Below are 24,181 nucleotides of genomic sequence, written 5' to 3'. Positions count from 1 at the left end.
TAACGCAACCTTTAAATAATTATAAACTATAAAAATGAAATTAATGTCAAACTCAGTATCAAACATTGGAAATTGTTGAAACGTTCACCACCAACCTGACATTCTTCAATGTAATCACATTGACCCAAAACACTTGAATAAATATCATTAGCTGTAGTCATAACAGCACCACCACAAGCTTTCATTCTACGTTTCTAATCTTCTTCTGGGACATGAACAGCACAGAACATATCACGATCTGCAAAATACTGTGTAGCAACATCACCAATTGGTAGTTTAGAAAACACAACATTGGCGCCTTACTTACCTAGTTTATTGTACAGGAGACGCCATTCAGCATCAACAATTTTCTGATACTCTTGGACATTGGAGGACATTATTGTGGCAGAGCATTTTTCCAATAAAGCACTTTGTTGTTCCTTTGATTGGCGCTTCGACATGTACAGCCATGTCATATTTTATCATGCATAATTGTAATGCTTTACGTATAGCTTTAATGATGATACGTGCATTCACGCCTTCCTCAACATATGGCTTAACTTGTTTTAAGATTTCACATGCTTATAATACTACTGAAGTGGTGCCATCGCCGACCTGATAAGAGAATCATTTTTATTCTACACATTCTAATATAACAAAAAACTTACCTCAGCATTTTGAGATTTGGCGACGTCTACTAGAGTTTTACGGCTGGGTTCACAATATCCAGTAGTTTCATAATCGGTGCCCCATCATTTGAAATTGTGGCCTTACCACTGGAATCAACAATATGCTTGTCCATACTACGTGAACCCTATGTAGTGCGTACAGCGTCCACAATTGCGAGGCATTGATGTTGGATATGAGTTGAGGTTTACCTTGAGAGCTATCGGTACTCAAACATTTTTTACACAAATACTCTTGTACCCAATACAATTTCAGGACGTTCATATTTATCGACACGCTGTCCGGTGTGGCCCAAATGTTGGAAATATGCAGTTGGCACTGTTGAGAAAAAATATGGATCAATGAACACAAGTAAAAGTGAAAGATTTTTTTTACAATCTCTTGTTACTTTACACATTAGACATTGGAAACGACGACCAGCATCTACAAGTTGCAAATGAGCCTTGCAACGATTACATCTAATTGCACCCAATTCACCAAAATTTACAATGGGTGGCTCATATTCACCCTCAACCGTGCGTGCCATTGGTGAGACGGTAAGTGTAATGGACAAAGCTGTTGTTTTTAATAAATCAGCTGTTGCAGGTATGCAATACAAAGACGACCTGCAAAGAAGAAAGATCAATGTAATTGCCAAACAAAGCATTAATTTCGATTATCGATACGTAACGTAACGTGGCGAGGAGTCACCCTGATCTTCTACCACACATTTTGTGGTCACAAATGGTGGTAATAAACCCTGTTCATTAGTAATAAAAGCACCACCAGCGCCATTTTGATTTTCAATGATAACGCTTATCGGATTTGGCATCTGATCGGTATTTAAACGGCGTTGGGATTGATCATACTGTTGCGGCTGTTGATATTTACCAGTAACAGGTGCAGGTGGTTGCTAAAGAAAATAACACAAAAATAATTATCAGCAAATTTGTAAATTATTAGTTTATTAGCATACATTATAACCAGGACATCCGGACGTGTCCGGGTATTGGGGGTTGACCCGGCTTGGGTGGTTGACTGAGCATTAGCGTCTGTCCAGGTTGTGTTGGTGGCATCATTTGACCCATGTAACCACGTGGTGCACCTGGTTGTTGTAGAGGATAACCTGGATGTTGAGGTTGTGGTGGATAGCCCGGATTTTGTGGCATTGGCAGATAGCCAGCCTCGGGAGGTTGTTGCTGCTTCTATCGTGGCATTGCATAACCCAGTTGCTGTTGTGGTATATACCTTGGTATAACTGGATGTGGTGTCATTGCCCCACCTGGTCCAGTTGATGCGGGCGGCATATCTGGAGGACCATGTTTCTCATGGCCACCAAATGGCTGGTGCATATGGTGTCGAGGTGGCATTTGACCGGATTGTGACTGCATTAGACCAGACTGTCGTGGCATTGGACACGATTGCGGTGGCATTTGCTATTCACCTGTGTGCTGGTATGGAGCTGCAACACCGCCTGCACTTGATGTTGGTGGTGTAGCTGAAACTGGTGGTTGACCAGTCTAGAAAAATAACAAAATTTATTAAACACAAAGTATAAGGCAAGCCAGGTATATTTTCCCTATTTATAGTCATCTGATTGGGACCACCAGGTACGGCTTTCCCTGGCGGTGTCATTGCTGGAGGCGATGGCGAATCCATGGAAGTTGGCGCATTGGCTTGAGGCGGCGGCTTAGCTGTTTCACCATATTGACCAGCTATAAAATTAATGTTCGGTTGTTGTTGTTGCTTGTTGTTTTAATTTAATTTAATGCTCCAAAATTAGCACAGGCCTGCAGCTCAATTTGCGGAAAATGGTGGACTCGCTGAAAATTTTTTTCCACACAAAAGTGACATATTTCACAATACCTATGAAAATAGTAGGTGCGAGAGAGCACGATACATTGTGGCAAAGCTAAATTTGTCAACATGATATTTCATTTGGAGAATTTTTCATTCCAAATCGTCACCCCTGTCAAAAATTCGTGTGGCTGTGTGCGTTTTTGGTCACACGATTTTTGCAGAGTAGTAGCCATGTACATGGATATTATGAACAAAGTTTAAAAATAAAAAATGTTTCTTTGAAATATAATGTAGGGGAAGATGTACACGTAGAGGCGTAGAGAGATCGTATCTGCATGCCATATTTTGTACGTGTCTACGGAACTACGCTTCGTGTGTATCCTGGCTAGGTTTAACTTTTTAATTAATGATGATAAATAACATGTGAAGCAATTACGCTTAAGGTGACTTTTGCCTCGTTTTAGCACTTGCGTTGCATCTACATCTGACTTTGAATACACGCGCCTTAATTGCTTCAATCCATAAGCAACGCCAACGTCAAAGCAGCAAACAAATAATTAAAAACTTACGTTCTTCTCGAAATTTCTTACATTTTCTGAAAAATATCCGAGTTTCTATCGCCGTTTAACTAAATAAGAAACATAATTTTGTATTCATGTCGATTTCGTGATCGATCGGCGGAACATTTCCTCCTGGAACGTGACGAAATCTGATGAGGGCACAATAGACAAATGGTCGCAGTGCAATCCCTAATAAATAAAATGTGACTTTTTCTTTTGCGTTCATTGTCACAGAGAAACTTTTAACGTCCGCTATTTCAATGTGGCACTTTATTTGACAAATCACTGAACAATTTCTTTCAAATAAAATGGTTGTTAGTGTTCACCGAAGACGGCGACCCCTGGAATTGTTATCTTATGTAGCGATTGGCAAATTTTCGAAAAACTCCGAACATCATTCCTTCATTATACTTCATTCGACTGCCTTCCACTCTATTGGCAACATAACCTCCGTTCAAACTGCCGCACTATGTAGTAAACAATGGTATGTAGTCTCTCGCATAGCCATATGCGTGTGTATATATGTGAGTACTACTTCGGCTGATGGTGAGTATCTCTCTGCTGCCTTGTATGTACATGTGTAAATGATGATTAATATGTTTATATAGCTTGCTTTAATGCAGGGCTTTTCAAAACTGAAAGTGCACCTGTATTAGTGAGAGCGCAATCGTGGCGACGATCGTGCGGGTGAATTGATTTTTCATTTAGTCGCTTACTAGCAAGCAACGAGCTAACAACAAGCATATGTATTGCGCATAATTTTTCATACATATTTTGATACCGATCAGCCGCTACCCATCACCGATGTTGCTACGCCAAGTGCCAAGCGACGACTAACTCAATTAACGACGACAGAGCGAATCATATGCGTGTGAATTGAGAGGGCACAATTGTGCTATGAAAGGAAGAGCCCTGCTTTAATGTTGTTATGCCTTTATTTAATAGCCTTAGGGATGTGAGTATCTATTAGTGATGCTAATATTCGTCACACTGCCCTCCCCCTAAGTCTGATCGTCCCGATCAGACAAATATCTCGATCTAACCGCTGCTATCCTCTCCAAATGAACCACTGTTTTATTTCGTGGTTTCCCAATTGTTTGTACGCGGTAGATGACATCACTGATCCTCTTCACAACTCTGTACGGGCCTTCCCAACTGCACTAAAATTTGGATGGAACACCTTTCCGTCGGTGAGGGTTGTATAGCAGTACCAAATCTCCCTCCAGGAAACCTTCCGAATTATTGTTCTTGCCAAGCCGTGTTTCATCCTACTACTCATTATCCTGAACCGTTCCCTCACACTCTGTTGTTTGGCCAATGAACTACTTCGCAGAGCTTGAACTTGACGGATTGACTTTGCATCATCAGTATCGTCTGGCGGTTCACAACAGTAGTGCGCCTTGGCTTGCAACAACTTTGCATTCTTTATGGGAAACTCTTTCCTTCGTTTGAGTGCGTCCATTTGGTTTTGTCAATACCAATGTTTCTCTCGCAGGTATCTTCGATTCATCAATCTTTGCTGGATCTACTGCCTTTGACTTTGGTGGTCTTTGTCGAATCGCCTCCACCAGCACTCGCTTACTGCTGAACCCTATCTGCAAACTGAAGTTAAGTGGTACATCCTGGGTCTTATAGCGCATATTCCTTCTTTGCATGCCGATCCTGATGTCATGGTCAACTAATAAGTACACTCCCAATATGACTTCAACAACGATTTCCGCCACAACGAATTTGTGTAGAACCATGACCTTTTCAATTAAGACTGCACATATTACTTCTCCCTGGACTTGGTTATACTCGCCAGTGACCGTACGCAACCTTGCTCCAGGTAATGGCTTTACTCTTCTGTTGACCAAATCAGATCGGATTAAGTACACATTGTTTTCCATCCACATTTCCTTTGACGGTAAGACTGCTCGATTTTCTTCCAATTTGCTAGATAGATATCACAGGACATTCAATAGCTGGGGCAAGTTCTCGATCTATACATCTAAATCGCTCTTGGTTATCTCCTCCAGCTTTGCGTTTACGACCAGACAAGTTGGAACTACCAGGACCGGTGCTGCAACGTCGTGCAATGTGACCAGACTTCGCGCATTTGAAGCATTTGATTACTCTATTACTCCGCTTTTGCGACCCTTTCAGCGCCTCCAATATTTTGGTCACCCAATCTGGCCTTTCTGCTTCCACACGGCGTGCTTTGAAACCTGGCTTACACAGAAGCGATGCTGTTTCCTGAGTCAACGCATGGGATATTGTTTCAGCAAATGTTGGCTTTGGATTTGCGTATGTCGCTCGCTTCGTTTCAATGTCCCGTATTCCGTTAATAAATCTCTGGATTTTTAACCTCTCGGTGTATTCCACGGGTGCGTCTGCATTTGTGAGGTGAGCCAATATTTCAACATCCGAAGCAAATTCCTGCAAAGTCTCATTTGCCTTTTGGTAAGGGTTTTGCAACTCAATTTGGTATATCTGTTGCCTATGCTCGCTTCCGTAACGGCTCTAGACAGCGGTCATCAATGCTTCATAACTGTTCCGCTCGTACTCTGGAATAGTCTGTAAGATTTCTGCTGCAGGCCCTTTCAATGCCACGAACAGTGCAGCAACTTTATCTTCCGCATTCCAGTTATTCACTACTTAAGTCTTCTCAAATTTAAGCTTAAATACCTGAAAGGAACAGAGCCGTCAAAAGATGAAGTTTTTACCTTCGGATTGCTCGCTGGAACACTGGGCGATTTAGTTGTAACTGCTGCATAAGACCTTTGAACGCTTCTATCTCGGCATCAATTTTGTCCTCGAGTTGTAAAATTTGTGCTCTTACAGCTTCGCAAAGAGCTGCGATGATACCTGTTCCAAAATTGTGTCGACATTTCAGATATACGTGCCTCTTGCGCTTCCAGTTGTGATGACATATATGTCTTCTGTTCTTCCTATTGAGATGACATTTGCGACGACATTTCTGAAATGCATGCCTCCTGTGACGCGTGCTGAGATGCCATTGTCGATGTTGGTGATGTCGATATTGCAGCCAATATCATGTTAAAATCTGTGCTCGTCACTGTCTGCGGTGTTTCGCTTTCTTCTTCCATTTTTGTTGTTGTCTTGTCGCTATCAGAATGAAAGACTCGTCAGCATTGATTCCTTCAAATACCCTAGCTACCCTTAGTCGTCTTTGTAGCTGGGATTTATTGTCAGTAGTAGCCAATCCACGTGCTTCCAATTCCTCCTGCAGTTGCTGGATCTTCAATTCACTCAAATGTGCCATGTCCAAGTTGCATTCGCAATCTTCGGAATTTATTCAACAATTCCTCTTCTGACAACAATTGTAACGAATTTAGGGAAATTCCGCTTATACCAACCCTTCTGCTAACGTTCGAATCGCTAAACTATTGAATAAATAACTCCAATATTCAATAATGCACAATGGTCTTTATTAGACTACTTTGAGAATACTTCACAATAACTCTTACTTCACAACTAATTGCGTGTTTAAATCAAACTGCTTACTGACTACTCCGCTTTCGATGCTTTTATACTCTCTGTTGCCTCGTTCGCCCATTTCTCCTAAGGTCTAGTAACTTCGCGAATTTCATACCTGGTTATCGGCCATATATGTACATGTATATTTGCAGTTTATAGTCTCTCGCATAGCCATATGCGTGTGTATATGTGAGTACTACTTCGGCTGATGGTGAGTGTCTCTCTGCTGCCGTGTATGTACATGTGTAAATGATGATTAATATGTTTATTTAGTTTGCTTTAATATTGTTGTGCCTTTATTTAATAACCTTAGAGATGTGAGTATCAATTAGTGATGCTAATATTCGTCACAATATATATTTTTACGGATTGTAGGAATATTTAATAGCCTCAATTAATTTCACGAATGGATCTTCATGATTATTGCTAATTTTAAAATAACCCTTAGCCGGTCCAACACCGTCTTCGCGAACCACAGTATTTCTGAGTAGAATATCTTTCCGCATAGGCGGCATTCCAACACCGGCTTCGCGAACCACAGTATTTCTGAGTAGAACAAACAAGAAACAAGTTCTTTAAAAAGTTTAAAAGAACCAAAAACCCGTTGTTTTTTACCAAATATAAACATTATATGAAGGATTTCAACTGTCTAGAGAAGTTTCTTTACAGAAACTACATTACAAGCTTTGAGACGAATATAAAGTCTAACCCGAAAGCATTCTGGAATTACGTTAAGTCGAAGAAATCTCGCTCCTCGGTGCCTGCCACCGTCTTCTACAATGACAGACCTGCTAACACTCCCCACAATGTGGCTAACGCGTTTGCTGAATTTTTTAGTTCTAATTTTGCTAATCATGATGCTAGTCCCTCGTCTGACTTCTCGTCTGAAATTTCTTCGTCCCTAAATTTTGGTTCAATGTCAATTTCATTTGAAGATATCTTCAGTGGTATCTCGAAACTGAGCAACTGTTCTAAAGCTGACATTGATGGTCTCTCGGCTGCCTTGCACTTCCCTAGTTGTCCCGTTAGAGATCATGTTCAATTTGTCACTTAGCTTTGGTGACTTTATTGATGCTTGGAAATTCGCCTCGATAACTCCTATTTATAAATCTGGCAGTAAGACCGATGTCTGCAATTACAGGCCAATTTCAAAGCTTTCCACCGTTTCTAAGCTATTTGGGTGCGTTGTCAAGGAAAAGGTTTATTTTTCAGTGAAGCACTTGATCTGTCATGGGTTTGTTTCTGGTCGCTCTACCGTTTCCAATCTTGTGGAGTTCAGTGAATATTGTATCTCTACCTATTCATCTGGTCTTCAGGTCGACTGTATTTACACCGACTTTTCCAAAGCTTTTGATAAGGTATCGCATGATGTTCTAATTCACAAACTGCACTGCCTTGGCTTTCATTCAGCCTTTTTGCAGTGGCTAAAATCATATCTAAGTAATAGATGGTGTGCCGTCTCTATTGATGCGGTATCATCAGATCCCTTTTTGGCGACATCGGGCGTCCCGCAGGGTAGTATTTTGGGACCATTACTTTTTGTCTTATTCATCAATGACATTAGCTCGTGCTTCTCTTACGCTAGATTTCTGTTGTACGCCGATGATCTCAAAGTTTACTCTGTTGTAAATTCCGCAAACGATATGATTAATCTTCAAGCTGATATTGACAAACTTTACTCCTGGTGCATTAGATCTCATCTTTCATTAAATATAAATAAATGCTTCCACGTAACGTACTCAAAATCTCGTTCAAATCTCAACAGTTCGTTTAGTATCGCTAACAGTACGTTGCAGACTGTTGAAAAAATCAAAGATCTTGGGGTTGTATTTGATACAAAATTTATGTTCGTGAACCATATTGATTTCATCATTGCCAAGGCCTATGCTATGCTAGGCTTCATTCGGCGTAATAGTTCGGAGTTTTCTGACCCGTATACTTTAAAAGTACTCTACTCCTCATTCGTGCGTTCTCATCTTGAGTATCCTACCATCATTTGGAGGCCTTTCCAACAATTCTCAATTAACAGGCTTGAGCGAGTTCAAAAAGTTTTTCTTAAGTATGCTTTACGGTCATTAAGGTTTACATACCCTCTTCCTCCAAATACTGCTCGTTTACTTATTTTGAATCTTAAATCCCTGGAAGCCAGCAGATCTATTCTCTCCTTGACTTTCTTGTTTGGCATTATCCACGGAGATGTAGACTGCGCTGACCTTCTTGTGGAAATTAATTTTAATGTTCCAAGGAGGGATCTTCGTAATGTTTGCCCGTTTTATGGTATCAATATTAGAACCAATTATGGAAGGAATGCGCCAATTGCACGTGCCCTGAACGAATTCAATTAGATTTCATCTTCTATTGAGCTTGATTTTTCTATGTGTAGGAACCCTTTTATAAATATTTTAAAGTCAGCTATTTAATTGTTTTTATTTTGTTTGTTATAAGAACTTATTATTTATTGTAAACTATATATTTACATGTATATTTTGTTATCTTATAACCCTTAGCCGGTCCAACACCGGCTTCGCGAACCACAGCATTTATGAGTAGAACACCTTCCGCATAGGCAACCTTCGGCCGCGATTATAAAAAATAACCCTTAGCCGGTTGAACATCGGCTTCGCGAACCACAGTATTTCTGAGTAGAATACCATTCCGCGTAGGCGGCCTTCGGCAGTGCTTATTAAAAATAACCATTAGCCGGTCAACACCGGCTTCGCGAACCGCAGTATTTCTGAGTAGAACACGTTTTCGCATAGGCGGCCTTTGGCCTCGCTTATAAAAAATAAACCTTAGCCGTCCAACACCGGCTCCGCGAACCACAGTATTTCTGAGTAGAACATCTTTCGGCGTAGGCGGCCTTCGGGCTTATTCAACTTGGTGTTTTTTTTAGATGTGGTATCACAGGTTTGTAATGTCATAAATAATATATATATAAATGTAGGTAAAAATTATATAGAAATTTGCAAAATTTTCAAACTTTAACAACTGCCCTTTTTTAAATTTAAAATGATGTGAGAGCAATTTTAATTCTTCTTTAAGTTTTAAAATATCGGCCTGCTATCGAAAGTTGCGAAAAATTTAACAACTTGCTATTTAAACGGGAAAAGCTTTTATGTATGTAAGAAAAAGGCAACCACGAAAAGCAAATATACGTCAGGAACTTTTATATTATTCTAAGAATACTTATTAATATGTATGTGACGGAAAAAACACAATTTTAAAATTGTCGATGGTTCCTTGACTCCACATAGAAAAAATCAGTAAAATCTTGAATTAAGATGATTCCGCATTCATAGATATTTGTGTATTAATATATTAATATCTTTTGAGGGTCGTCTGCTAACACGAAGGCAACGAATTTAATGTTCGGTTTTTCAGTGCAAGTGTAAACCCCAGTTAAACTTGACAAGAGTATAACCCTGCCCCTTCGGCCGCTTAAGCAGAGATGAGCCGCAAAATTGTATGTTATTAAACAAAGTGGTAATGGTACGGTTTAACTCTAGTCAACTTTAACTGGAGTTTAAACTCGCACTGAAAAACCGGGTCTAAGCATGTTATTTGCAAAACTAGCTAGGAGGCAGAGTGTTGAATTACATCCCTACAAGACAGGTACTCCCCAGCAAAAATCTAGTGACTGAAAATGGCGACCAACAACAAGATATCCCACATTGTTCCACAATTGTTAATATGGCAGAATGAGATGGTCTATTTGAAATGTCCGATCCATACATGCTTTCCTTTCTTACATGCTATGTACGCTCAAATACGTCACTAAAATTTTCTGCGAATCCGCCATTTGTTCTTTTCAGCTTGTAACCACAAGCGCAGCAACAGCAGAGTAATCTAAATTTATTTACAAATAATTTCGGATATAATAAAAACTAAATTTAAATTAAAAGTTGTGTGCGCTACGGTATTTGCATTTTATATTAATAATACATTTATATTTTCCACAAAGGAACAAAAATCAAGTAAGTTTTAATGCGACATGGGAAAAGCCATTTTTTGGGAAATCTAACATCATTTTCCCATATCGCTACACATCCATCCATTCATTCATTTTCATTACTGGTGCTACAAAATCTGCATCGTTCAGTCTGTTATATTGTAGGATTTGCTTTAATATAATTGAATTAATAAAAAACTATTATTTACAGGATATCGATAATTTGTCCCCATTATCGGCAACAAACAATATAGGCAGGATTGGACTTACCTTGGTCCACTGTTGTGAAAGCTATTTCCGGAGTTCAAACGAAAAGCCATTTTTTATGCCATGCCACGACAGCAGCAGCAACAACCTATCTGCCAATGCCACAACAGTCGGGCTATCCACCACAAGCTGCTCCACCTGGTTGCCCTCCACAACTTCAACATCCAGGCTATCCTCTACAACAACCAAGTGCACCAGGTGGTTACATGTGATGCCACCAACACAACCTGGACAGGCGCTAATGCCCAGTCAGCCACCTATGCCGGTCAACCCCCAATACCCGGACATCATGGTTATAATGTATGCTAATACAACTAATATATTTCAAATATTACTGATGATTATTTTTGTATTATTTTCTTTAGCAACCACCTGCACCTGGTACTGGTATATATCAACAGCCGCAACAGTATCCCAACGCCGTTTAGATCCCGATCAGATGCCTAATCCGATAAGCGTTATCGTTGAAAATCAAAATAGCGCTGGTGGTGCTTTTATTACTAATGAACAGGGTTTATTACCACCACTGGTGACCACAAAATATGTGGTACAAGATCAGGGTAACTCCTCGCCACGTTATACTAGGTTCAAACACACACCAAATTGGCAATTTATACTATTTGGGCAATTTATTACGCAATTTGTCATATAATAAATTGTAATAATAAATTGCCAATTTAAAAAAAATTGCGTAATAAATTGTTTCAAACTGCAAATGCAACATTGTAAAGTGTGTTTATTGAGTATATTTAAACGTCAGCTACGCACGGCTGAACTATATGGTTGGCTCATCTCATCAGCTGATTTTATGTCTTTCATTTCACTGGAGTAGAGATTGTCAAAAGAAGATGGCAAACTCAAAATGAAACCAAAACATTGAACACATTTTCTTACAACACACAAAAATTTCAAAGTTTTATGTTTTCATTCCATTTCATTCGCCTAATACCAACACGCACATTTTGACAGTCTGAACAAAGGTATGTTCTTGCTGTAGAGATGAGCCAACCAGCTATCAAATTACTATTGTGTAAGCTAAATCGAGTTGTATGAACAGCACTCAATTCAAATCGAAATTTCCTCAATTTATTTTTCTGTTTGAACATAGTATTACGTTAGGTATTGATATTCGAAATTAATTTTTTTGTTTGCCAATTACATTGATCTTTCTCGTTTGCAGGCCTTTTTGTATTACATACCTGCAACAGCTGATTTATTGAAAACAACAGCTTTGTCCTTTACACTTACCATCTCACCAATGGCACGCACGGTTGAGGGTGAAAATGAGCCACCCATTGTAAATTTTGGTGAAATGGGCCCAATTAGATGTAATCGTTTGCATGGCTAAAATGTAATTTGTAGATGCTGGTCGACGTTTCCAATGTCAAATGTGTAAAGTAACAACAGATGGTAAAAAAAATCTTTCACTTTTACTTGTGTTCATTGATACATATTTTTTCTCAACAGTGCCAACTGAATATTTCCAACATTTGGGCCACACCGGACAGCGTGTCGATAAATATAAACGTCCTGAACTTGTAATGGGTTCATGAGTTTTTGTGTAAAAAATATTTGTGTACCGATAGCTCTTAAGGTAGAACCTCAACTCATATCCAACATCAATGCCTCGCATTCAATTGTGGACGCTGTACGCACTACATTGGGTTCACACAGTATGGACAGACATATTGTTGATTCCAGTGGTAGAGCCACAATTTAAAATGATGGGGCAACCATTATGAAACTGTTGGATATTGTGCATCCAGCCGTAAAACTTTAGTCGACATCGCCATATCTCAAAATGCTGAGCTAAGTTTTTTGTTATATTAGAATGTGTAGAATAAAAATGTTTCCCTTATCAGGTCGGCGATGGCACCACTTCAGTAGTACTTTAAGCATGTGAAATCTTAAAACAAGTTAAGCCATATGTTGAGGAAGGCGTGCATGCACGTATCATGATTAAAGCTATACGCAAAGCATTACAATTATGCATGCCCAAAATATGACATGGCTGAACATGTTGAAGCGCCAATCAAAGGAACAACAACGTGCTTCATTGGAAAAATGCGCTGCCACAGCAATGTCCTCCAAACTTATTCATAAACAAAAAGATTTCTTTTCTAACATGGTTGTGGACGCTGTACTTTTCTTTGGTGGATACAACGTCATACAAAAAATATAAAATCGCAATTTTAAATATAGAATTGGAATTCAAGGCTGAGCGTGACAATGCTGAAGTACGTATTGATAATGTTCAACAGTATCAGAAAATTGTTGATGCTGAATGGCGTATTCTGCACAATAAACTAGCCAAGTACGACGCCAATGTTGTGTTATCCAAACTACCAATTGGTTGGTACACAGTATTTTGCAGATCGTGAAATGTTCTGTTAGTGTACCAGAAGAAGATTTGAAACGTACAATGAAAGCTTGTGGTGGTGCTGTTATGACTACAGCTAATGATATTAATTCAAGTGTTTTGGGTCAATGTGATTACTTTGAAGAACGTCAAGTTGGTGGTGAACATTTCATCATTTTCCAAGGTTTGATAGTGGGTTTGACATTAATTTTATTTTTATAGTTTATAATTATTTAAAGGTTGCGTTAATGCTAGAACATGTACACTGATTTTACGTGACAGTGCCGAACAATTTTTGGACGAAACTGAGCTTCGTTACATGATGGTACAATGATTGTGCAGCGTACAATTAAACATGATTCTATTGTTGTTGGTAAGTCAAAATACAACTTAAAAAAATGTCTAATCTTAAATTGTTAAGTAATATTATGAAAGGATTGTGTCCAACTACGGAAGAAAAAACTATAAGTCAGTGAAATGATAATTATTGCTTTTGGTTGTTAGTTGTGAGGCATCGTCTTCGAGTCCCTTCTGATGTTGTTGTAGCAGTGCTTCGCCCCATCCAATAGGTCTGACCAATCACAAATTGTCATCAATGTCCTCCAACGGGAATCCGAGGAAAGTTGCTGTTTCAACAGGGGTGGACCATAAAGAGAGGGGTGTTAGAGGAGTTGGTTCCACATTACAGTTGAAGAGATGGTTGGTGTCATGTGGGGACACATTGCAAGCAGGGACATTTTGTATGTAGGGGTTGATTCTGGATAGGTAAGAGTTTAACCTGTTACAGTATCCAGATCGAAGTTGGCTAGAGTGACTCTATTTTCCCTAGGGAGCGTGCGTTCCTGTTCTGCAAGTTTAGGGTATTGTTCTTTGAGTACTGAATTCACCGGGCAATTCCTGACATAGAGCCCCTACGCCTGTTTATGGAGTTCACCAAGGAGCTGCTTGTATTTCCTTGCCTGTTGTTGTTGTTGTATCGATAAGGTTGCTCCCCGAAGGCTTTGGGGAGTTTTATCGATGTAATGGTCCTTTGCCGGATACATATCCGGTACGCTCCGGTACCACAGCACCATTAAGGTGCTGCCGACCATCTCGGGAACGATTTATAGGGCCACATTAAACCTTCAGGCCATTCCCTCCCTCCCCACCCCCAAGTTCCATGAGGAGCTTGGATTCGCCAGAACCTCGTCTGTTAGTGAAACAGGATTCGCCGCGGATAGGTGAGGTTGACAATTGGGTTTGGAGAAGCTATATATTGCGCTGGCAACCTGAAGGTTTGCGCTACACAGCCCCTTGAATCTGGTATTTTAGTCGCCTCTTACGACGGGCATACCTACCGGGGGAATATTCTGACCCCCTAACCCGCTGGGGTATTTTCTTGCTTCATACGGCTGAGTTCTCAGGTGCCGTATTTCCTCGTAGTGCTTACGGAGGTGACTCCTTAAGACCCTGGGCGGTGTTGGCTCATCATTTAGATGTCTGTTGGGATGCCCAGGTTTCTGGGTATTCAACAGAAACTGTTCGATTAGCATTTCATTTCTTTCACTTATTGGGAGTACTCTCGCCTCATTATGTAGATTGTGTTCTGGGGACATAAGGAGACAACCCGTGGCGGTTCTGGGGGCAGTATTTTGGCAGGTCTGTAGCTTCTTCCAGTGGCTAATCTTTAGGCTTGGCAACCATATGGTGTAGGAAACAATAGTGACTCCTTCTGGTGGTGAAGATAGCTATTGACATGTAGAAGTTAAACAGAAGTAGGGATAGGACACCAGTTTGAATGTGAGTTTTTTGAAGTTATTGCAAAAAGCGTTGAGGATTTTTAATATCTTACGAGGTGCCTTTGTAAATGTTTCGAGAATGAAGAATGAGACCTATTCAAACTCAGTTTTCACCAGGACAAGGCCGCTGAGACTTTGCTATACTTTAACATACAATACTTTACCCCTTTTTAGCAGAACTATGATTTTGATTTTATTAAATTTTAAAAATGTTTCTTCCTCTACAGTTTAGCATATCTTTTGCCAACACAGGTTGGCGATATGTTTGCGCAGGACCATGCCTTCGCTACTTTATAATGAATGTCAATTCCCATCAATGGATACTGCGGCGCGGATTGACCAACAAGACCATGCCACGACACCTTTGAGTATTCTTGATCTGAAAATTAATATGCAACGAATTTGTACAACAAACGAACAACACACACTGAAATAATCTTGGTTAAAAGTATCTAGGAATCTAATAATTCTTAGCTTTTTCCTACGTTCGTATTCTAAGCTTTTCATGCTCTAATTGAAGAAAAATATTCAACAATCGCACAAAGTTTGCAAAAATTTTTAAAGCAATTTAATTGCAACGAATTTTTCAATAATTTTTAACAAAAATTTATAAACTAGATGTATAACAAAAAAGTATTTTGAATATAAATATTTGCGATGAACTTAACTGAAATAATTCTAAGTTTTTTGCTACGTTACTAATCTAAGCTTTTTATGCTGTAATTAAAATAATATTCAACAATCTCGTAAAGTTTGCAATTAAATTGCAACGAATTTGTCAATAATTTTTAACCAAAATTTATAAAATAAATGTATAACAAAAAAATATTTTGAACTGACAGTACCAATACCATCAACTAAATGGCCCCTATAAATATTGCGATCACATAATTTAAAACAAAATATTGCTATGTGTACCTACATTTATTATTGCAAAATCACGAAGAAAGAAAATTGCATGAAGTATCCTCAATCTAAAATTATTCCACTGAATGTACATATCGAATTTTAAACTAAAAAATGTGAAAACTTAAAAAAAATTAAATCGGTATTTAAGTGTAAATCGATCAATGAAAGCATCGTAAAATAACTTATGTTTTTTGGGTAAACAACGTTATCGGGTAGCCTGGTTTTGTTAAGAAGTTTGTTATTTTTGTGGTATAAATCAACATTCAACACAAAGCTTCTCTGATTATGAGTTGCAATACTTTTTGGTTTAGGTTGCGATATGTAAAATTACATATTTTTGTACACAGTTCTAAAATGTAAAGGAAAAAAATTTATATTTGTCTATTAATGAAATTATTAAAAAGATATTGTTATATTAATGATATAGAGAAGCGCCAACACGAAAGCAAGTGGTTTCAAACCTCTGGTAGGCAATTCACCACTTTAACTGTCAAAAAAATGTTAAATTGTTCATTTTATGTAAAAAAATTTGAAAGTTGCAATTGAAGTTCTGAAAGCTCGGAAATTTCAATTGAAGTTAAAAAAATTACAATTGAAATTCAGAATTTTCAATTGAAGTTCAGTAAATTATAATTGAAGTTCAGGAATTTCAACTGCAATTCAGAAAATTACAACTGAAGTTCGGAAAATTACAATTTAAGTTCAATTATAATTTTCTGAACTACAAACAAAAATTCTGAACTTCAATTTTAATTTTCTGAATTACAAATAGAAATTCTGAGATTGAATTAAAATTTTCTGAACTTGAATGAAAATTTTTGAACTTCAATTGTAACTTTCAAACCTTAATTGCTTCTTTCTGAACTAAAATAAAAAAAGTATAGTATTAAAATTGGCGAATTATAAGTCAACTTACTCAAATTGTGAATTGCCTACTCGCTATTTGATGGTTTACTGCAACCAATAGTTCTGTTAGTTCTTCTCTTTTGTTTTCTATATCATTAATTAATTTATTTAAGTTTCCCTTAACTTTGTATGCATACAACGCATACAATAAAATTTGTATTTATGGCTCACCAACAAGACTGAAAAATTATTCCTTCCTTAAGACTTATAGTTAATAATTTACAACTATTATAAATAATGTAGTATATTATAAAAATGTTGGATAAAAGAAATAATAATGGAATTGAATTAAAGAAATGTTTTATTTATATAGCTGTATAATCCAAGTAAAAAACGGTCATAATACTAGTGAAAAGGTAGTCATATTAACGTAAAAATACTGTAAAAATACTCGTAAAGCTACAGGTATATAACTTAAAAAATGACTGCCATAACGTGAATGTAAGAACAGTACAGCACTATAGTTTGTTTACATTTCGATAACCTAATACCGTATATGTGTGAGTAGTATGGACAATCACATAAATGGGTACGACGGAATGGACTGGGATTCAAGGGGTTGTGGAGCGCAATATATAGCTTCTCCAACCCAATTGTCAACCTCACCTTCGAGCGGCGAATCCCGTTTCACTAACAGACGAGGCTCTGGCGACCCAAGCTCCTCATGGAACTTGGGGGTGGGGAGGGAGGGATGGTCTGAAGGTTCAATGTGGCCATATAAATCGTTCCCGAGATGGTCGGGCCAGCACCTTAATGGTGCTGTGTTACCGGAGCGTATCGGATCTGTATCCGACAAAGGACCATCACATCGATAACACTCCCAAAGCCTTCGGAGAGTAACCTGGTCACAAACAGTCCCGACGCCCTGTACAAATGCTACTTAACGATTTACGTGTTCCATCGACACAGCTTTTATTAATTTTACTAATCAATTTACGGGTATATTTTTGCTGGGTCTTTACCTAATCGATTACTTAATCGTCACCGATAACTTCGTCACCAATTATCGTTATAATCACTTTTACATCGATGTCGTGAAAAAAGTAACGCACGAGCTCTCTCAAAATAGTGTACGTGTGACTCGCTTTCTCGCTCTTACCTATTGTGCTTTCGACATTCCTTCTCGCTGAATATTGTTTACATTTTGAAGTTACTTCATTAGGTATGTTTTCGTTATCGCTAACCAAACCATATGCAACAACAACAACACGGTTACCCGTACCGGTTACCTTCTGTCAATTCGCTTTTTCCATGAATGAAACGCGTCCTTTTTGTTTAAATAATATTTAATTAACAAATAATTCATATTTATAATGGTTTTTACAATTTAAGTTATTTCCCTATGACCCTAATAAACTTAACATATAAATAAATGAATAAAATATTGATATGTACAAGCTACATAAATACTTTAACGTTCATTCATAGTCGTGCCCATTCTGCAACCTTGTTTCGAAGCTCAGAGTGATGCTGCCCAATTTTTCCTGTGCTGGTATTGTTCAACATCAGTTTGCAGAGCCATATGAGTTTTGTAGGTAAAATACCGGAATATAGGCAGGCCCAATTCGTGCTTTAAAAGTCGATTCACAGGTGATGTTGACCATTTGGCCTTGACCCTTTCCCATAATATGCTTGGTAGAGCCATATATGTGGTAATAAAAAGGCGGAGGGATAGTTGTCGCAGTTTTCCTGTTATTTGAGCAAATGTGTGTTCTTCTTACAGCCATAGCTGAAATATCTGGAATATTGCTATGCGCACATCGTCAAAATTAAATTACCTAGAATGAAAAAGAAAGTAATATCAGTAAGGATAGATTAAAAACTTTTAATATAACCGGAAATGTGCTCTATAAATAGGACTCCACGATAAGCTCTTTTCTGAGAGATAACCAGAATCAGGCCCTTGTAAAGTAACTTCAAGTGAACCTTCACCATGCCAAGGTATCTTCCGATGGCAGGGGTACCCGAAGATACTTCGCTGTTGCATTTATAGAAAGCATAAAATTATAACAAGGGTTAATAATAACAAATAAATGCAGATGACTGTTTAATCCATTATGCGAAGTTCTTGAATGGATGTGCAAATTGAAAAGGCCAAAGTACTGATAAAATTGCTTTCCCCGAGTAACCCGGGAACGAATTGAAATGACTACGCCTATCCTTCTTTAGCAGCAGTGCCGTGCACCAGTGCTGTGTTGGACAGGAAAATAAACGTTTAGTTGCCTCCAAGTTGATCATAATCATATGATACAGAATATACTCGCAAACGCTACATCTAATTTTCCCCCATTTTCTGGGCTCAGCAACGGTATCCTACTGAAGGCTGCATTTGTTGCACCCTGCTGTCTGGCCGCTCACCCAACAACACCAGGCACGACGGAACTTGTCTTGGGACACCCAAAGTGCACTCACGCTTCTCATGGCTCCAGCGGGTTAGGGGGCTTAGAGTATACCAGGTATGCCTGTCGTAAGAGGCGAATAAAATACCAAATTGGTTAAAGGGGTTGTGTAGCGCAACCCTTTCAATATGTTGCCAGCGCAATATATAGCTTCTCCAACCCAATTGTCAATCTCACCTACCCGTGGCGAATCCTGTTTCTTTAAAAGCCTAGGATCTGCCGACCCCTGTTCCTTATGGATCTACATTTGAAGGCGCTTAGTTAGCTGACATCGCTTACTTAACCGGTTGATTCTAAAGTAAAAACCAAAACAAAATATAGGTTAGGTTGAACTGGCCGGTTCATGAGGACCTCACATAGACTGAATGAGTCCGTAGTGTTACCAGAAATTTGTTTTTACCGCCAAGCTGAAACCCCTATGAACAACCAGGACCTATAAATAAACGAAATAAAGTCAGCACTGGTCCTTGAGTGCGTAGAAAAGCTGAATCAATTAGGAGCACACAACGTAGTACTGTTGCTCTGTGTCCCAGGCCACAGGGGAGTAGAGGGTAATGAGCAGGCGAACTCAGTGTTTAATTTGTTGCGTCCCTCCCACAAATTGTCATCCTCCCAGCAGATCCTTGCAGCGGGTCTGCGCCATACTCTCCTCTTCTGGGAAGGTATAGACCTCAATCCGGGTCCTTCTCCTGACCCCGATTCTGAGAAATTGGCTTGTTGCGTTTATCGGAAAAGAATATTTTTAGGACGGTCATACTCTTATCAGTGTTTCACTGACATTGATATGACTACATTAAACCTTCTTGGGATTGAATATTAATAATGAACGCAATGCGAAGGTCTGCTAAAATTTACCATTCTCCATGGAATGCTCGATATATAACTTTCCATGTTTTGAATCAGTGATGAACAGAGCAAAATTTACTAAAATTTTAATTGGCTGTGGGTAATAAGGTGTTGATGTCCTCTCTTAACGCAATGTTATGACAACTGCGACGCAGGAAAAATGACAAAAATCATGTAAATCTACTGATCATAATTAATTATGCAGTTCTATGCATACATACATATGTATTTTGCTATCCAAACGCTAATTAAAAAAATCAATTGGTATTTACATGAACTGGTATTTGCATTCTTCAGTTGATTATCAACAAAAGCATGACAAATTATCACTAACAAATTCATACTTGTTGTTTTATATATTTAATCGGGCCTGACTAGACGCGATTTTTTTGCCTTAAGAGAGCGTGCTTAACGCGAACCATATCATGTTATGACACACCTTTGGTGATGCAAACAATCAAAGAAATTTCTGCTTCTAATGCTTCTAGGATAGCAGCAGCAGCTCCCGGTGGCGTGACATAAATAACAGTTGCCTTTTTTGCTCCGGCTACCTATTCAATTTTAATTCACATTACATTATCTACTATTGCAATTTTTAATCAATACAAATCAATATAAATTACCGAAGCAAATAATGGCAAACCAAGATGCGTAGTTCCACCCTTTTTTAGAGAAATACATCCAACCAGTTTGGTACCGTATTCCAAAGCATGTTGGTTGTGTAAAGTACCTTGTTTACCGGTAAATCCTTGGAAAATGACACGTGAATCTGCATTTAATTGTAGGTTTCGTCTGGTTTTGGCATATTCTGAGCTGAAATGGACCCCGGCAGAGATGCTATCTACTAGAATAATATAACATTTTCTTTATTATTTAAAAATGCACATACGTATGAATGAAAAGCAGAAAGTAAATAATGTTGTTGTTGTTGTAGCGATAAGGACACTCCCCATTATCGACTTTGTTGGTCCTTTGCCGGATGCAGATCGGGTACGTTCCGGGAACTATTAAGGTACTAGCCCGACCATCTCGGGAGCGATTTAGTATGACATGAAACCTTCTAGGCCATCCCGTCGATTCTATACAACTTAATATGGTAAAGTTTTACAAGACGGTGCACCACCTAAGTTTTATCAAAAATTATCAAAGGTGCAATCAAAAGACGCGCCTCGAGCTCCGTTTTTAGAATCCGAAAACGAAAATATAAATTTTTATTTCTGTCAAAACATAATTTTGATAATTTTTAAATTAGGTGGTGCACCGTCTTGTAAAACGTTACCCTTAATATTTTTTGGGCGACGGCCGCCAAGGCAAAAGGTGTTCTGTGCAACAAAATTTTTAAATTTCCGCTTTCGAATTCTAAAAATGGATCTCGACACGCGTCTTTTGATACCACCTTTGTTTAGGTTGTGCACTGTCTTGTAAAACGTAACCTTTTTTTGGTTTTGAAAATTGAATCTTCCAATTCCAATTGATGGCAAGAGGACTTTGTTGTCTTTAGTTAAAGCGCCAGGTTAATTTAGAAGTTCCTAAACAGCTAACACATGTCACAACATAAAAGCCCGTAGCACAAGAATTTTTTCTTTTTGGTAATTCTTTACGACAGCATGACACTGCTAATACGCGTCCAAAAATATCGAGAGAGGTATCAAACGACGCGTCTTGACATTAGTATTAATAAACCGAAGGCGGAAAATAAAAAGTCATTCAAAAGATATTAATGAAAAACCGAAAAAAGACCCGCGGGTACCACCGAAACCGGGGGTGGTATCTATAGTATTTTTGCACAGAACAACTTTCTGTGTTGGCGGCCTTCGACCGCGCTTATAAAAAAGGTAATTGTTTACTTTAGCTCACAATTGCTAAAACCCGACCAAAAATATCGCAAGAGGTGGCAAAAGCGCGTTTTGATCCTAGGACCACGAATCCGAGAGCGGAAATTCAAAATTTTATTTCTGTCAAAATTTATTTCCAAAAAACCGAAAAATGGTCCCGGAGCGCTCCGAAACCGGGGGTGGGATCCATAGTATTTTTGCCCAGAACACCTTTCTGCATTGGTGGCCTTCTGCCGCGCTTATAAAAAATCACCCTGGGTGGGTCCACCATCGAATCTCCGAAACGAAATAAAATTTTGAATTTCCGCTCTCGGATTCGTGGTCCTGGGATCAAAACGCGTCTTTTGACACCTCTCCCGATATTTTTGGTAGGGATTTAGCAGTTGTGAGCTAAAGTAAACAATTACCATAAAAAATTACCCTGGGTGGGTCCAACGCCGGTTTGGAGACCAAAACTATATCCACACAAAACACTTATGTTCAAAATTTTTTTTTGTGGGTACCCAACATTACAACAACTACATGAAAATCGCTAATTCCAACTGCAAATATCTCCGGACAGAGATAAAATTTTTCTTTTCCGCTTTCGGATTATTGTTCTCGAGATTAATATGCGTCTCCTGACACCTCTCTCGATATTTTTTGACGCGTATTAGCAGTGTCATGTTGTCGTAAAGAATTTCCTTCTTTTTACACACCAGGTTAAGCGAGAGCTTGTAAGAGTTCTATTCCCGGAATAATTAATAAATTGTCATTAAAGATGACATTGCCATCGATGACAGCATGAAACGTCGATGTGTTAGTGGAGAGCGAAAAAAGCTTTGAATGTGTGGGTGAACTAGTCACCTCCCAGCGACGAAAGTATGCATTACGTAATCCAATACTTCTCCAAAACTTCGAATTCAGTATGCAATACAGAATCAATTACAATCAACACTGAACTGATAACTTACATCATTACTGGTAATTTATGCAATTGTAATCGGCATTGTAGAGAGGTCACCCACATAACGATACACAAATCTGAAGTGGTAAGTGCTCTTGGAACAGAATCACTGTACAACTTAGTGTACAATTCAAAGGCAGGGTAACAGCAAAGTAAATTATGTATTTTCATTTATACCATTTGTAAAATATTTATTTTTATTTCATTTCATTTATTAATAAATGCATTAGTACAATAAGAAAAGTAATTATTTTTTAGTACAACAATTGGACAAATGCGTGGTGGCAACGGCGCGCACCCACGTATTTGTTACAGATTGGTTAAGGCGAAAAAAAGGGAAGAAAATAAGAACACCAAAAGGTTTCGTGTTAATAACAAGAGGAATTCACAGTGTGTTTTTATTTATATAAATACAACAAGTGTTAAGAAAGATTTTAACAAGTGTTGTGAAAATATTAAATATATTTTAGGAAATTTACAACTTACGTGAACGTGGGATAACGTGTACCTTCGCTGGCTGCTGGATTCAAAGAGGCCGAGACTCTTTGCCACATGATCCGATGAACCCACGATACAGCTCCTTCGTTCAGTTTCCCGGCAACAAAGTTGCTGTACCGCGGGCTCACAGCGGTAAAAATCTAATATACATACGTACTACCACTCACACATGCCTGTGTGTATAGTGATCACAAGAATATGTGGGTGGTAGTAGCGAAGGAAAATAACCAAAGAAAGTTGTGCTACGAGGGGGGGGGGGGGAGATATATTTAGGCCTGTGGCCTAAACATACCGGCCCCCTTGCCGTAAGCAACAAAGAAAAAAAAATGAAAAGGAAAAAAGGGAATGCCACGTGATCGCACGTCCAGTAAGGCGTTATGCCGATGTGCAGATGCGGACTGCAAGCACTGCACGTCGCACGATGGACTTCGTGTCTCGTTGTCCTGTGAAGAAAAAGAAAAGAAGTTATTAAATATGCGTACGTGGTTTCTGATTCCGTGCAGTAATTACTTAGTTTTTTATGAAACGCTCCTATTTTTGGCAGGCTCCTGAGACTACCAGCCCGAATAAGGTCGGTTGGGTCAGGAGACCGCCAACTGTTGTTGCTGGCGTTCCGCGCACCATCACTTCGGCGTATAGATCAGCGCCGAGTGTAAGCCGAACTGGCGATGAGCGGAAAAACTGGGGATCCGCAAGCCGCATGAATTCAAAAGGCGCGGCAATCTTCGTGTCCACATTAGAGGGCGGACTCAAGCGATAGTGGCCTGTGACCACTGCGGCTTGAGTGGTGACGTGCGTCGTTGACCCGAACTTGCCGCGCAGAATAAGGGTGCAATGCCCTGGTCCTTGGCACTCCAATTGGAGATCACGTACCAGCTCTGCATCGACGATTGTGCTGGTGGCGCAGGGATCAATGATAGCACGAGCCAGGTGTAGATGCCCCCGCGATTCGATGCGCACTATGGCCGTCGGCCCAATGGGCACGAAAGGCCGCATGGTAGGTG

General features: G+C 39.1%; 2 protein-coding genes and 1 long non-coding RNA gene across 5 annotated transcripts in view; 2 read left to right on the top strand and 1 right to left on the bottom strand.

The window, feature by feature from the left end:
* Positions 1-16,845, top strand: part of LOC137237001 (uncharacterized) — a 30,159-nt gene extending 13,314 nt beyond the window's left edge. The window contains exons 3-8 of the mRNA XM_067760124.1: positions 10,646-11,001; positions 11,067-11,261; positions 11,882-12,111; positions 12,169-13,244; positions 13,300-13,433; positions 15,066-16,845. Coding sequence (XP_067616225.1) covers positions 10,646-11,001; positions 11,067-11,148 — 438 coding nt within the window. The 3' untranslated portion in view covers positions 11,149-11,261; positions 11,882-12,111; positions 12,169-13,244; positions 13,300-13,433; positions 15,066-16,845. The remainder of the gene's footprint in view (positions 1-10,645; positions 11,002-11,066; positions 11,262-11,881; positions 12,112-12,168; positions 13,245-13,299; positions 13,434-15,065) is intronic.
* Positions 1-24,181, top strand: part of LOC137237002 (uncharacterized) — a 217,123-nt gene that overhangs the window by 86,759 nt on the left and 106,183 nt on the right. The window lies entirely within an intron of this gene.
* LOC137240805 (succinate--CoA ligase [ADP/GDP-forming] subunit alpha, mitochondrial-like) lies at positions 17,976-22,456 on the bottom strand. 3 transcript variants are annotated; one of them, XM_067767577.1, is made up of 5 exons: positions 22,432-22,456; positions 20,788-20,977; positions 20,522-20,739; positions 20,338-20,449; positions 17,976-18,431 (listed from the first exon to the last, which is right to left on the bottom strand). In XM_067767577.1, the coding sequence occupies exons 2-5, from the start codon at positions 20,849-20,851 to the stop codon at positions 18,403-18,405; spliced, it is 423 nt and encodes a 140-aa protein (XP_067623678.1). In that variant the 5' UTR covers positions 20,852-20,977; positions 22,432-22,456; the 3' UTR covers positions 17,976-18,402. The 3 variants fall into 3 exon arrangements, 2 of the variants coding, with proteins under 2 accessions (XP_067623678.1, XP_067623688.1); XM_067767587.1 differs by having other exon boundaries at positions 20,788-21,021; positions 22,432-22,446; XR_010949834.1 differs by lacking the exons at positions 20,338-20,449; positions 20,788-20,977; positions 22,432-22,456 and having other exon boundaries at positions 20,522-20,763.

Source organism: Eurosta solidaginis, chromosome 1, assembly GCF_040869045.1.
Source record: "Eurosta solidaginis isolate ZX-2024a chromosome 1, ASM4086904v1, whole genome shotgun sequence".
Classification (NCBI taxonomy): Eukaryota; Metazoa; Arthropoda; class Insecta; order Diptera; family Tephritidae; genus Eurosta; species Eurosta solidaginis.
The sequence above is the reverse complement of the archived record's forward strand: the minus strand, read 5'-3'. Positions and strand labels throughout refer to the sequence as shown.